Genomic DNA, 14,970 nt, shown 5'->3' with positions numbered 1-14,970 from the left:
TTCTTTAAGATGTTAAGAGTTTATTTAAAAATGAATGAAGGTATAACAAGCAAGTTAAAATCTATTATTAATTAATTTTATGCAAATAAATCATTTTGGTCACATTTAATACATTTGATCCAATTCTTTTAAATGCTTTTGAATTAATATTAAATTTTCTCTCCATAGACGTGACATGAAAATTTTTTATTTATTTTTACAGATAATGACAACTTTATTATACAACAGTTTGATTCTTAGAGTCGAAAAAACACAAATCAACACATGAATAACTATTAAATCAGTGCATGAAGACAGAAGAGAACATCAGCTGTTTTAAAATCATTAAAAACATCCTGGTGCATGAATGCATCACTTACACAACACTCACACAATACAACACTATATTTCTACCTCTGAACATTTGCATAGGTTTTTTTTCCCACTAAACTGAACTGATCTGTTTCTCTGCATTGGTCTGATGAGGATGGGGTGAAGGATTCATTAACACAGTGTGTAATTAGATGCTGATGAACCACTATTTACACAGGAAGTGGTCGTTAAATGAACTCAGAGGAGGAGATGTTTGTTTCAGTGTCGACTCAAACATCTGGTTTCACTGGTTTGAGTACTGAACCAGGTGGTTTTAGGACAAAAAGTCTTATCATTTGTTGCCCTGGTCATTTTCTAATCAATACAACTTTGAAACTAGCAGCTGTTGATTAATGATTAATTTGTCTAAGAAAAGTGTTTAACAAATGATAATAAGCTGCTCTGATTCAGACCAGACCTTATTTATTTATACCCAAACCGCCTGTTGCTGACTCTTATGTGGACCATTTGGGTTCAGAGTCTGGTTCATGGGATGTGTATTCTTTTAACGTGGTGTTTTCTCACAGGCACATGTTCTACCAAAATGGCACCCAATGATCTAAACAACCCAGAGAACTTTGACCCCTGGTCTAGAACCATAATTGACTGAACCAGACCTGAAACTGAGCCAGAATGGGAAGAGGTCTCATGAGATGTGGAGCTGGTTCTGGGCATGCCAAACTCATCACTGTGTTTTAAAATGAAAACAATCTCTGTTTTTAAAAACTTTCAGAAATAACCTGTGTACATTTTAACACATCTGACACATACATCACATGATCAGGAGGCCACCACTGCCGTTGGAGACGAGGTGATCACAAATTGCTGAAATGTAGTTGGTATTAGGATAAAGAGCAGGATATAAGTGGAACATGACAGAATCAGCTGTGGTTTAGGATCGGAGTGAACTAACAGCTGGTGTTGAGGATGATGTGTCACATGACAGGTTTGATCCAATCAGAGCACAGAGGGTGAGGGTTTCTGTGTCATCGTTTCGTGCTCAGGTAAAACCTCAGTTTGACTAAACAATCCGACCTTTTCGGTTTCACTTAAGATAGTCAGTCAACACAGTGTTAATTGCCTGAGTTTCAGAGTCAGTTTGTTGCCATGGTAACAGCGCCACCTCCTCCTGCCATCACCTGCAAAAAAAAAAAACCAAAAAACACAGAAGAGATAAAAAAAAATCAGGAAACTGGATTGGAAGGGTTTAAGGCTTATTCATATTGAGTTCAGGTGCTGCACCTGAAGTAGAACAGATTCTGAATCTCCGGTTTCAGCCCGTCATCACAAAAAAAAAAAAAAATGCATCAGACATACCCCGTATCAGGGTATGACTGGTCTGGTATTGTAGATCGGTTTGAATGGGACCAAAAACAGGCTGATGGGTAGGTTAGCAAAGGCTTACCTCAATGTGTGATGCAGGTTTTCTTGATTTTGGTTTGTTTGGTTCCAAAAAGGCCACTGGCTCCTGGACATAGAAACACAGTCTGATCGGTCGGTTTCAGACACATCATAAACTGATTCATATGTTCAAGTTTTTATCTTTAAAACATATCTAAGTACCATACCTGCTGAACCAGGGTTGGAAGTCTTCTCTGGGCTGGGATTAGGACTTTGTCTGAATGCTGAGGGTTCAGAGTCAATCACCTCAAACTCTGACTCACTGTGGTCTGTGCTTAACTCTGGACTGGTTTTGGGGTCAGATTGGAGACCTGAGTCCATGGCAGGGTCCTGGATTCTGGCCTGGTTTTCATCAGGCTTAGAAGTCTCAGGTCGTTCTGGTGTGTGGTCTGTCCCTGCAACATTTGATGGCTGTCCAGGTCCAGGTTCAGGTACGTCCACAGCCATGGACCTCCTCACAGGGGGATCTGAGGACAGCAGGTCAAAGGTCACTGCTCCAGATTTCAGTCAGCTACAACTTCAACCCATGGTTCACAACTGCAGGTCTGGAGCTTCTCAGTGGGTCCACTGAGATCACAGGAGATCATGGAGGTTTTCCTGCTCTGAGTTTGTGAAGTATACCAATGGAACCATAAAAGGTCCATAAATGAAACTACTATGGCTGATTTCTCTGACCATCAGTGACATGCAGCAGAGTCAAACATTTATACCACATTCACTTTGCAGGTAAAAGTGGACCAAATCTGACTTTTTTGCCCATATGTGACCCATATAAGACTTGTTTTTATAACAGTCTGAACAGCACAAATCAGATTTTTTTCAATCAGACCTATATGTTCATATGTAGTCATGAATCAGATCTATATCTGATGTTTTGCAATGTGACTTCAGTCTGAACGGTTTTGTCGCATTCTATCTGACTTTTACATCATTGAAACACAACAGACATCACAATTCTGTGCTGGTGGCAGTGGGACGCAAGATCCATATTTACTTTGTACTCAATAAACACAGTGTGCAGTGTGTGATGTAACGTCTTCTTTTGCTCATGCAGGTTACTTCAGCTACTGTTCACATGAGTTTGATGGCAGCCGCATTAAAATTATAATGTGAACAACCACATAAAAAAAAAAAAAAAAAGAAAAAAAAAAAAAGAAAATCAGATTTAAGCAAAAAATCTGAATTAGGATCAAGACCTGCAGTGTGAACGTAGCGTTAGACTTAACATGGTTCCTGGGTCATGTGGTCCAGCTCTATTTTAAGTTTTATCTGGACTCTTTACTTGTAATGAGTCACTGTGAATCAAACACATACGCTCAGATGCTGTCCCGGACTGGAGTCCACCTTGAACACTGTCTTGGACTGTGCTGTCCCGGGTCCTCCCAGCAGGGGGCAGGCTGCCCCTATCAGCTCTGGGCCGGGTCTTCTTCAGTTTGTAGCCCTTCCGGATCTCAGCCAACAGATTGTCGATGATGCAGCCCTCATCCTGGGGGGAAACATCCTTCCTTGCTGAGGATGGACAGTGACTGGTCAGTCAGACTCTGACAATGTGTGTGTTTTCAAGGTCTCTACCTTATACATAATTCTGCTCACTTTACATTTAGACTGTATGTGAATCAGGTCTGAATCATGTGGTGGTGTTTTAGGATGGATTTAAGATGTCCAAGGTGATGTTAAGGTGGTTTGACATAATCAGACATCACTCACTGATCTTGTCTCCTTCGTGTTGTTTCCTCTCTTCCTCCAGACGCTTCCTCCTCTTCTCCTGCTCCCTACGACTCACATTCTCCTGAAGGACAACATCACCACCACTGTCATCATCAACATCATAAACATCATCATCATTAGTAATATGGTCTTGGTTATATGAGGACATCTGGTGTTAAAGGGTATATATTTACCCTGGTGGAAACAGTCATATATTTGACCATTTGCCCCTAAAAACTAATTGCAACCTTATATCAGGTAAAACTGAGACCGACCAAAAATGCCAACAGATCAACGGATCCTTTGCAGGAACGATATCCAGGAAATGTTTAACTGTCCTTTAGATACAAAACTACTGGGTTGGACTTAAGAAGATCATGGTTTAGGTTATAAACAACACATTTGAATATGTTAAAGTTCTACACCAAGGGTGTCAAACATGCTGCCAAAGGGTCCAACCTGGCCCACTGAATGAATATGCGAGGTGCAAAAATTACACTAACGATATGAACAGTCAAGAATGTCAAAATCATTTGAGTTCAGGGGCTACACACAGACCAATTTGATCTCAAGTGGATCAAACAGGTAAAAATAGTCAAATTTTGAAGTATAATAATAGCGTAATAACCTATAAATAATGATAACTCCAAATTGTTCTCTTTCTCTAAAGTTTACATTTACAACTATCCTTTTATAAAAAATGTGAGTAATATAAACCATGAACTTGAATTTTCCCCTCTTACTTTTCAAAAAAGTAAAAGTGCAATTTTAACAATATTACACCTCAGCTTCTCATTTACACATATGCATTACAACTTACAGATCACAGTGGATCTACAAATGCATAAAACATTTTAGTAACAGGAATAATATTATCAAAATTGGATTTTTACTTTTTCGAACTGAAACAAACAGAGAAATTTGTAGTTATTATTTTACTGGTCCGGCCCACTTGAGATCAAATTGAGCTGTATGTGGCTCCTGGACTAAAATGAGTTTGACACCCCTGCTCCCGTATAAAGTGCGTAGGACATTAGCACAGATGTTCTCCAGACCTTGACAGCTTTGATGAACAGGTTCCTGAAGGTCCTGATGGTGCTGAAGAGCTCATCCAGGCTGAAACTGCTGGGGTCCTCACACAGGTAGGTGCTCAGCTCAGTCCGATGATCCTCCACTATCATCAGCAGGCCCTGCAGCTGCTCAAAGGCTGCCACACTCTCCTGAACACCACAGAAGAGCAGCACACCTCAGTTACTTGTCAACGTCTAGCCCCACCCTCGTAGCCACCAACACCTTCCCTGTACCTGAATGGGGGCTAGGTACTGCTCCCTCAGGTCCTCAGGTCCGCTGCAGAACTTAGTCTCAGATGCCTTCAGCTGTTTCATCAGAGAATTCGCTTCACTCTGAATCGCCTCTACGTTCAACCTGCAGATACGGTTACATGTTCTACACAACATGTATCTCATCATGACATATATTCAAATGTTCCTCTCATTACCCAGCAGCCTTGTCACAGATCTCAAAATCATCTGGCAGGAGCAGCAGATCTGGGTGGTTTGTTTCCACTTCCTGAAAACCACAAAAAAACAAATGAAAGTTGACTTAAAGGAAAATCTGCTCAATAGAACAGTAAGTGGAATTTTCAGATCCCTATGAGGACCAGTGTGAGGACCAGGAGACCAGTACAGCCTGACCTCCAGTATGTGGTGCAGCAGGGTGATTCTGGACTTGTTGGCTTTGGTTTCAGTCAGTTTGAGCAGAGTGCTGAGTTTAAAACCCTCTGCATTTCCAGTGTGAGTCCCCTGACAAACAGAACAGGTATTTTACAATCCACAGAAGTCATGATAATCAGGGTCTGATGTGTTTCATCTGTTTACTTCTCCATTTTTCTTACATAGTTCAGAAAGTTTCCGACGTCCAAGATTATTTTACAGAATCTGGGCAGTCGAGTACTCTCCCTTACACCTGGAAATGCAAGAAATCCGATGTCACACACAAGACTGGAGTCTAACTCAAAGTGTGGGCAGTGAAGTGAGGAGTGTAAATGTGAGTGGATGTGGTCTAAGGTCCAGTTCAGACCTGCATTAACATGCCCTGACAGATCGGATCTAGTTCAGCTCACGATCAGAAGTTGTCTGGCTCACTGTGCGCTTTGAGTATGCATTCATAGAAAAGCGCTATATAAATCAAATCCATTATTATTATTATTATTATTATTATTATTATTATTATTATTATTATTAAATGTATACACACTTTAACTCCAGGTGTAAATGGGTCAGTGTGTGTCTGTGGTTGTGTTATTGTGTTGTGTATCGGCGTTACTGACTGCAACAGGCTCGGTCCAACAGCTCAGCCTTCGGTTTCAGGTTCTGCAGGACTGAACTGCTCTCCTCAATCAGCAGCATGGACTGGATCCTCAGAGAGTAACTGAAACACAACGTGACACATAGATGACTCTGCTCACATGGGAAGACAACAGCTGTGGGTCAGTCTCCTTTTCTTACGAGGGGACATCAAGCAGAAGCAGGTAAAATCGGTCCACTGAAGACAACTTGTCCCAGTCTGACTGGTGGGCCTTCAGGTTCTCCACCTGAGGGACAGATAAGACATACAGGTAAAACAGACAGGGTAGGAGGTGACATATGACGGATGTTTGTGTCACCACGACCTCTGACCTCATGTTTCTCAGGCAACAGTTTGATGAGCTGTTTCAGAACCTCCACATCAAACTTCGATCTATCTCCCATCCGGATCAGAGACACAAAGTCCTCATGGGAACTAAAGGAAGGACAAACAGACAGGTGAGAAAAGATAGAGACAGGTACAGATTTGTCCAGTTTCAGGTCCAGGTTCAGGTTAAAACAGATCAAGGAACATGTGGACCTTCATGACATTTGATGATGTTCTGCTCATATTTTGAAAAAAACAAACAAACAAACAAACAAACATTTTTGTACATTTTATGAAGCTCTGAACTCTATAATATGACTTTTACGGTCATGTTGAGCGCAGTTCTGTTAAACATGTCTATTATCTACTCTTCTTCAATCTATGAGGAAGAGGGTTTACAATAAACCCTGTACAGACTTGAAGACTGTAGAAAATATCACCATTTGAACTGCTTCAGGAAGATGTTGAGGTTCAGGCTTTTCTTTGCATCGATGAAGGAGATCTGTGGATGCAGACAGAAGTCATTAGAGCTCTGCACTAATTGAAAAAAAATAAAATAAAAAAAATAACAACCAATCAGAGAGAGGGTACCTCTTTCGGCTGTGCCACAGCTTTGGTTCTGGTTTTGGTTTCGGTTGGTGGAAGACTGAAGAGCTGCTCAATGCTGCAGTAATTCGGTTCCACTGAGTCTGAGGACGCCGACGTCCACAGAGAGTTCTGGGCTGAGGACGGACAGACAAATTGTACAAAGGATAAAGGTTGCTATCTTGAGACCCAAAACATGAATGCAGTGTCTCTTCTGGACTTAAACTTACAAAACTATATGATGAAACAACTAAAGTACATGTAAAAATACAACAAACCATAAAAATTCAAATACATATTAAATGTATTTCATTATAAAAGTATGTCTTGTAGAATCTCTGAAAGAACACATACAGAAAAATGACAATTAGAGTCTCAAAAACTACTCTTTGACTCATGGCCTACAGGTCATGGTGATAAAAAAAAAAAAATATGGTAAAATAACTGAAACTGAGCAACTGCACATCACAGAGGTTCTCATGGAGCTAGAGTTTGATAATAATTAAGTAAAATTTGTTTTCGTAGAAAGTGGCTGTGTAGACTTTGAATATTGTTTGGATTTTACCATCTAATAATGCACTGTCATGTTCCGAGTTGTCTTTGAATGAAAGACATCCCCTTGGCCCAGTCACAAATGCTGATGTGTGTTATGTTTATGACCTCTGGTCCAGGTTTGTAAAGATCATATTAAACCCTCACACTCACCTGTCACGAGTCTGGACGGGAGTTTCTGCCAGTTCAACTTTTTCATGCGGAGGGTGGGGCAGGGGCCAAGGCTCACTAAGTGGGCAGGGTTGTAATATGACCTGCCCAGACCCTGAACCACCTGGGCTACAATGACGTCACCAGGCGGAGGTGGTGGAGGAGGTGGAGCCCCACAACCAGGTAAAGAAGGTGGAGGGGGAGGAGCTGTTGAACCAGGTAAAGGAGGTGGAGGGGGAGGACTTCCAAAACCAAGTAATGGAGGGGGAGGGGGAGGAGCCACTGAACCAGGTATAGGTGGAGGAGGAGGAGGGGGTGGAGCTGCTGAACCAGGTAATGGAGGGGGAGGAGCCAATGAAGCAGGTAAAGGTGGGGCTGGAGGAGGGAGAGGGGGTGGAGCAGCTGAAGTAGGTAAAGGTGAGGAAGGTGGAGGAGCAGCTGAAGTGGCATTGGTATCATCATCTTTGGGAAGCACCTCTGATAGGATGGCAGAACTCTCTGTCAGCCGAGTCTGGACCGCCCTGTCTACAGTTCGGATCTTGTGATTGGCTGAGAATGTCTTTTGTGGGAGGAGTCTCTCCAACAGACAATCAGCAGAATCTAACCCAGCTACAAAGGGAGAGAGAAGGATCAGAGTGGAGTCATGATCACCTGTCAGGTATGTTTGAGGAGGCAAAAGTACAGATGGACTTACTATCCTGAGCTAGTAGAGTGGCTCGGTCCGCCAGCAGCTCCAGAGCCAACCAGACCTCCGTATGGTCTGGATCCACCAACAGCAACGCCTGTAGGATGGAAAGAAGCTGGACTGAGGATGGACAGCTGCTCACCTGGAAGAGGACGAAAACGGAGACATTGGAAGTTCAATGTCATTAAGGTGGTGGAGCTTTTGCAGATGGAGGCGGTGCTGGTGTGTTTAACACTTTCAGTGCCATGGGCCGATTAAATCGGCTTTACGAAAACAACCTGTAAAGTGCCATGGGCCGATCAGATCGGCATTGGAGAACACGCCACATTTGTGTACAAACAAACCATCCACCCCCATTTCTTTCTCACATTTCGATGACGTTCTTTCTGTGTCCCCCTTTTGAGACCAAGCAGACGGGAGTTTGAGGTCATGCGACCGAATAATATTTTTATATCTTTTTAATGTTTCTTATTCTCCGGTGTTTCATTAGAGGGAGCCCTCCATGCCGGGGGGTGGCTGTGGACTCCGAGGGCTGTGGCGCCTTCTCTCACTGGGGTCCGCTCCTTTCTGGTGGGTGGGGGTCCCAGTTGGCCCTCTCCCACTAGTTGGGATGCGGGGCTGTGTTGCTGGTGCCTGGTCGCCGGGGTCGGCGGCTGCATCCTGGCGCGGATGGCTCCCTGAGACAGCGCCTCCTAAATTGATGTTTTACTTTTACTTGTACATTTTTGTTCTGGTCTACCCGTGCTAAGTCAGTCTTCTTAAGTATGTGTGAGCTTGTGGGTTTGCATGTATATATGTGTGTGTGTGTGTGTGTGTGTGTGTGTGTGCGGGTGAGTGGGTGGGTGTGGGTGGGGGGCGGTACTGATTTTTAAACTGATATGTAAAGCACTTTGTGTTACAGTTTTTAATGTATGAAAAGTGCTATATAAATAAAGATTATTATTATTATTATAAATTATGCAAATTACGATCAATAATGAATCGACTGCGTCCGGTGCATTTTGAATCTAATCAGCAATCGGTCGGATGTTACCGAGCGGTTTCCTGCAGGATTCTTCAAATATTATAAAAACGACGCGAAATACTGAAAAACGGCCAAATTCTGTGGCACTTTTAAGGCTTATTAGCCCCTTAACTGTCTGGCACTTAAAGAGTTAAGGTGTTGTTTTTATGGTGGAAGTGTTACCTTGGTGAACAGTGAGGTGAAAACCTGCTGATGGTTGCTCATGTCAAGTCCTCCGTATAGTTTCTCCATCTCGTCCTCGTCCTCTGCCAGCGAGTCCTCAAAGGCATCACACTGGATGTTCACGTCTTCATCCTCCGTTTCCCTGGAGACACACATGGTGAGGTCACAGCAAGATGACACAGTGTTATTATGGATGATCAGAGTGTGGTTGGACACGGGTACCTCAGTTTGGGCAGCAGGTCCAGCAACTGTAGTCCTGAAAAAAACAAAACAAAAAAACTACACATTTAATTCATATATTTTCATGGTGACATCATAAAGTTCTGGAGCTTCTACAAACACCTCCTCTCGGTTTAGTTTAGTCATGATGCTAATCAGGGTTTGGTACCAATAAACTCCTGCCGCAGACGACTCCTCTTCCTCAGGTCTTCATGTCCAAACACAAGGACGTTGATGACGCTCATCAGTGTCATGATGTAGGGAACGTTGTCGGTGTTGTGGAGCTCATTCATGATGACACTGAAGCGATACTGCTGCTTCTTCACACTCTGGACAAAACACAACATACAGACTTTTAATTGATTGACATCAGTTTCTGAGTATTAGGTTTATATTTCAGCAGAAGTCTCACTGGTTCAGATGGGGAGAAGGTATTTAAGGGTTTTTTTTCATCTTCAACTTCTGTGGTCCCCAGCGATAACATTTATTTATGACTACATATCCCATCAGCCAACACTCAGCTGAATCTTCCAACTCTGATTGGCCCTCTGCTCTTTCTTCTAGACCATCAGTTGCAATCAATGTAATTATTCAATTTAACTTTATTCTTTTAAGTTATTCTAAAGTTGATCAGTGATACAAAACTTTAATGGTTAAAAAACTGTAAAATACAGAATTTGAAGAGATAAAATTCAACACAAGGAATAAGCAGAGGTAACATTTTATTGACTCTTTAACTGTACTATTGTCACTTCTTTTTGATAGATTTGAATAATGAACAAATCAGTTCTATATTTGTGTAATATAATTAACAAACTGTAACTGAAACAATGTACAAACTGTGAAATTTTGACAGTAATGTAAAATACAAAAAAACAAAAAAAAACAAACCAAAACAATTATTTACTGTTGAAGAAAATATGTCAAATGTATCAAATTAAAGCTGCATGAAGACCAAGTCAAAGGGGGATAAATATTACAGCAATATTTTTACAACACGACTGAAAGCTTGGGGGGGGGGGTAATCAAACCCAAATGGTGAACTTCTTGTTGGGTTCAGGGTTTTTGTGCATCTGGACCTGATTCATGTTTCCACCAAATCTGGTTAATCTCTGTTAAACCTCAAGCAGGGTTTGAATATGGGGAAGTTTCCAGGAGGCAACATTTATAATTGTAACTGACCACGAAGAAGAGGTTAAAAAAACACACACACACAAATAAGCGACATTTGCATCATTTTCATCTTGTTGAATGAGAACTCAGATTTTCTTTGTTTTTGTAACATTACATCAAAATAAACAAAAGGAACGTATTAATCACTAAATCATGTTTCATGCCCAAAAACCTGCCTTTAGACTTAAATTAATGATTTGAACATTAATCCTTGTCAAAACTGATGGATATTTTCATCAAAAGAACAGCTCTGATCAAATCAGCTTTGTGGTAGTGCTCTAGCAGGTGCGTGGCCCGATGTCCCTAATCATCGAACTCCGTTTCGTTTGATGTACTTTGTACTGTCAAATGACAATAAAGGCAATTCTATTTTAGTCTTCTATTCTATTCTAACTTTTGGTGATTATGATTAAATTCTTTTTCACACACAAACTCTTCCAAACACAAACTTTGACTCAGGACAAAGCTCCTGATCTGATGTTCAATTAGTATTTGGTTCAACAGGGTTAAATTCCACTGTTGTTGTTACCCAGCATCCTCTGCTCAGCTGATTTACATCTGCAGCGTGTTGATCATTTTTTCAGACAGTCGTGTCTTTGTGTGAGTGGATGGCTGACACGGCGTTCTGGACAGTTTCCCATCATGCCTCAGGAACAGGCAGGTTTGGGCAAAGTCGCTTTGAGAAACAGAACGCAGTGTTTGATTTCAGTCGCACCTGGAGTTTAAACACTGATAAACAACACAAAGACCTGATGCAGGATCTCAGTGCAGGTTTGATAAGGTTTCCGTTCGACATGAGTTAATGGAAATGTTTCACATCCAGAGTTGGATCAACTCCTACTGGTTCTGCAGAACTTCTGCTCATATCTGAGCTACTTCTGCTTCATTTGTTCATCACTGCAGCTCATCCTCAGGTCTCTCACTGATTGGATTCTTATTAAGGTTCAGGTGCAGCAGCCAAACCATTTGACCTCCCACGCCAAAGTCACGTAAAAATCAATGTCAAAGCATCAAAACTCAACAGAGTCAATCTAGTCAGAACTGATGGAAGGAGCTGGTCTTCAGATCACCTGATCAACTTTTGTTTTTCGGTTTTAGTTTTTTAGTTTTAGATATTCTTCCAATATATATATATATATATATATATATGATACACTAAATCGTATATTTCATAGTGAAAAACATACAATTGTGTTGAACTACTTCCAGATGTTACAGCCAAGTTAGAAATCGAACAGCACCCCAGGCATCTGAAAATCACCAAAAACCTCTGGGATTCTCTCGAACCCTCTGATGGAGATAAAACAAACTGTCGTGTGTGGGCAGGGCTAAAGGTATCAGGTGGGTGTAAGTGGGACTAAAAGTATCAGGTGTGTGGGCAAAGGAAAGGGTATTGGTACCTTATAATGGTCAAGGGCGTCCAGAGCCAGACGGTGTCCCTGAAGATCAAACAAAGCAACAGCTGCCAGAATCTCAAACACCTGCATCTTCACCATAACATTGGACGTGTCCAGAGCTAAAGACACACAGACAGACGGGTGAGACAAGTAAGCAGACAGGTGGACAGACATACAGGCGACTAGGTGACCTCTGACCCTGCGTCAGCGTCCTGACATAGCCCTTGTTGTCCAGGATGAAATGCAGTCCAGCAGAAGAGTTCAGAACAGCTCGGATGGCGCCGACGCAAGTGAGCTGCAGCAGAGCGTCTGCGATCCGAGAGCAGCCGCGACCTGACAGGCGCTCCAACGCCTCCATCAGCAGGTCCAGACCCCGCAGCTCCAGGAACTGAACCATCCACACCTGGTCGCTGTTTTCCAGACGCCGCCGCAGCCCTGAGTAGTTCATGACAGTGGGAACCTGTATGGACAGACGCAGATGTAAAGACCAGTGAGTCGTTTTCCCAAAGACGCTGGTGCTGGTGCTGACGTACCTGAAGGAGGCGGATGCAGAGCTCGGGGTCAGCATTCTCCAGGTTCGCCTCAAGACTGGCATCCGGGTCGTGGGCAAGATTATTGGTCAGATGCTCCTTCAAGTTACCCCACATGGTTTTAGCTGCCATGGCTACAATAAGGTGCAAATACACAGTTTAATATCCAATCATCAACCTTTTCAAAATAAAACTCCAGATTTAACTCTGTCAAAATAAAGGTTGGCTGAAAAGTCAGAACTGCTGACATCACTATTAAAAGTTTCAGATGATTTTGTGTTGCATTTATGTTTGTTTGACCTGATCATACATGACCTTTAGTGACTCAAAGTCAGCTAAACATCACAGGTTCAAGTGAGTTTTCTGTTTTCAGAGGAAGTGAAGAGCTGACAGTGCAGAGTGTGCAATTATGATCAGCAGGAAAATGACAATTAAATTACTTGTTGTCAGCAGATAATCACCATCATGTCACTGTGTGTGTTGTTTGTCTTAAAATATGTCTTTCAATTAATTTTGGTCAGTTAGAAATCACAAAAAGTCCAAAAGCGTAAACGTCTGAATGTGGTGGTGAAGTGTTATGTCTAGTTGTTCCAGTGTGGACTGAAAAGAGCGTCGGACTCCCACCTGTTGATCATACTGTATAAAGGCAGTGTAGTGGTATGGGCAGGGCTGCAGAGATGATGGGCGGGGTCTGTTTGTCAGGTACGTAGAGGTGTGGGTGGTTGATGTGTATCTGTAAGGTGTGTGAGCTCAGATGTGATGACAGATTTCAGGTGGAAACATTTCTTTAAACCAGAAGTGAGATGAAGCAATTCTGCAGCTTTAACCTCAACTGTATAGATGATCAGATTCAGCAACTAAAAGTACCACGACACACTGAAAACGGTATATGTAAAAGTATTAATACGCACTGAAAATACTGCGGTAGTCTACATATATATATACAATAAAAAAACTGCACTACAAATAAAAGTATGAATACACAGTGCAAAAATACTATACTACATATAAAAGTACTCAGGTACACACTGAAAATACTGGAGTGTGACCAAAAGTACTAATACTCTTAAGATACTGCACTACATATAAAAGTACTTAGGTTTAAATTGAAAACAACAGTACAAGTAAAAGGCATAAAACACACTGTTAAAACATCACATTACATATAAAATGAACTCAGGTATACATTGAAAATACAAGTATAAGTACAATATAAGTAAAAACTGTGTTTCCTCATAAATCCACGACATATACCGTTTCTTCTTTTTGTGTTTCTCGCAGTGATTGTTTCACAACATGTCGTTGCTCAACAGCTGAAATTAAAATCTGATTTTTCAGGCTGACATTCTGTTTATCCGCAGGCGCTGTTTTTTCCCACCATGACACGCCCTGACGATGGAGCCATGCCCATTACCAAACATACCAGACTCAGCTCGAAACTGTCCAAATTTAAAAATAATCTACAGTTTATACAAAATACTCCGAATAGCTGACCACCACTGGCATATGCTGTATTTTCTAAGGATTACTCTGGTAAATTCGGCGCAGAAATAACCCATAAAATCAGTTCACAGCTTTAATTTCACATATTTTTCTGTCAACTCACATTAAGTCGTCGTTGCCATCTGCCTGTTGAAGCATGTTTCTTTTGGTAGTGTTAAAAACGGACAATAAGAGGAAAACACAGACTTCTAGGTTGAATATAAAAATTTTACCGGAGCCGAAAATGTTTATTTGATCATAGACTCCTGTTTAGCTTGAATTCTTAACTGACGGTGCGAGATGAATTTTTCCTTGACAATTTAGCTTAAAAACATCCATTTTTTAAGTAGGTTTGGTGGTGTAGAATTAAACAAATACAACTTCTGATAAAAGTAAACTTTAAACCTCAGCGGAACAGGCAGATTCGTTTCTCAGAACATAACTTATTCTTACCGTGCCCACAGAATGGGGTTCCTCCCAAAGACGGATTATTAATCGATTATTGATATTGATCCGCGTCTCTGATGGCAGGAAGTTCAACTGTCGTAAATCCCAAATGACCGCAGTCCTCACGCCCGTTCACCACTTGTGGGCGGGGTCAGAGGTCACCGCCTCTGTGCGTGCACGTGCGCATTCCTTCAGTGAAAGTTTTTTGTTTGTTTGTTTGTTTTAATCGACAAGGTTATGAATAAAACACAATCTACAAACAAATAGAAACATCAGAAATATACATTAAAATAAGTTCATGTTCAGGAGAAACTGAAGAAATCTGACAATGAATGTGGTGTGTCTTCAAAAAAACATATTTATTAAATTATCAGTTTTTCGGTTGTTAAACATTCAAAAAGAACTCGGACTCAGTTTCCAACATCATTAATA

General features: G+C 41.5%; 1 protein-coding gene across 1 annotated transcript; it reads right to left on the bottom strand.

The window, feature by feature from the left end:
* Positions 1–428: 428 nt before the first annotated feature.
* LOC115415556 (inverted formin-2-like) lies at positions 429–14,646 on the bottom strand. The gene is made up of 24 exons (XM_030129163.1): positions 14,545–14,646; positions 12,613–12,743; positions 12,278–12,539; positions 12,083–12,198; positions 9,679–9,838; positions 9,513–9,546; positions 9,291–9,432; positions 8,114–8,246; positions 7,423–8,028; positions 6,724–6,854; positions 6,573–6,634; positions 6,138–6,240; positions 5,967–6,052; positions 5,789–5,889; positions 5,354–5,424; positions 5,154–5,261; positions 4,958–5,028; positions 4,764–4,884; positions 4,515–4,679; positions 3,460–3,541; positions 3,067–3,261; positions 1,920–2,219; positions 1,757–1,819; positions 429–1,490 (listed from the first exon to the last, which is right to left on the bottom strand). The coding sequence occupies exons 2-23, from the start codon at positions 12,739–12,741 to the stop codon at positions 1,758–1,760; spliced, it is 3,240 nt and encodes a 1,079-aa protein (XP_029985023.1). The 5' UTR covers positions 12,742–12,743; positions 14,545–14,646; the 3' UTR covers positions 429–1,490; position 1,757.
* Between the last annotated feature and the right edge of the window lie 324 nt (positions 14,647–14,970).

The sequence above is a fragment of the Sphaeramia orbicularis genome, chromosome 24 (genome assembly GCF_902148855.1).
Source record: "Sphaeramia orbicularis chromosome 24, fSphaOr1.1, whole genome shotgun sequence".
Classification (NCBI taxonomy): domain Eukaryota; kingdom Metazoa; phylum Chordata; class Actinopteri; order Kurtiformes; family Apogonidae; genus Sphaeramia; species Sphaeramia orbicularis.
Note: the sequence above shows the minus strand (reverse complement) of the source record. Positions and strands in the feature narration are given on the sequence as shown.

Bases quoted from the DNA above. Each gene is read 5' to 3' on its own strand.
- LOC115415556 (XM_030129163.1), bottom strand. From the start codon at position 12,741: ATGGCAGCTAAAACCATGTGGGGTAACTTGAAGGAGCATCTGACCAAT. The intron at 12,199-12,277 runs GTCAGAGGTCAC...GTGTGTCTTTAG, and splicing joins TGTCAGGACGCTGACGCAGG to CTCTGGACACGTCCAATGTT. The intron at 6,855-7,422 runs GTGAGTGTGAGG...GTCCGTCCTCAG, and splicing joins CCCGTCCAGACTCGTGACAG to CCCAGAACTCTCTGTGGACG.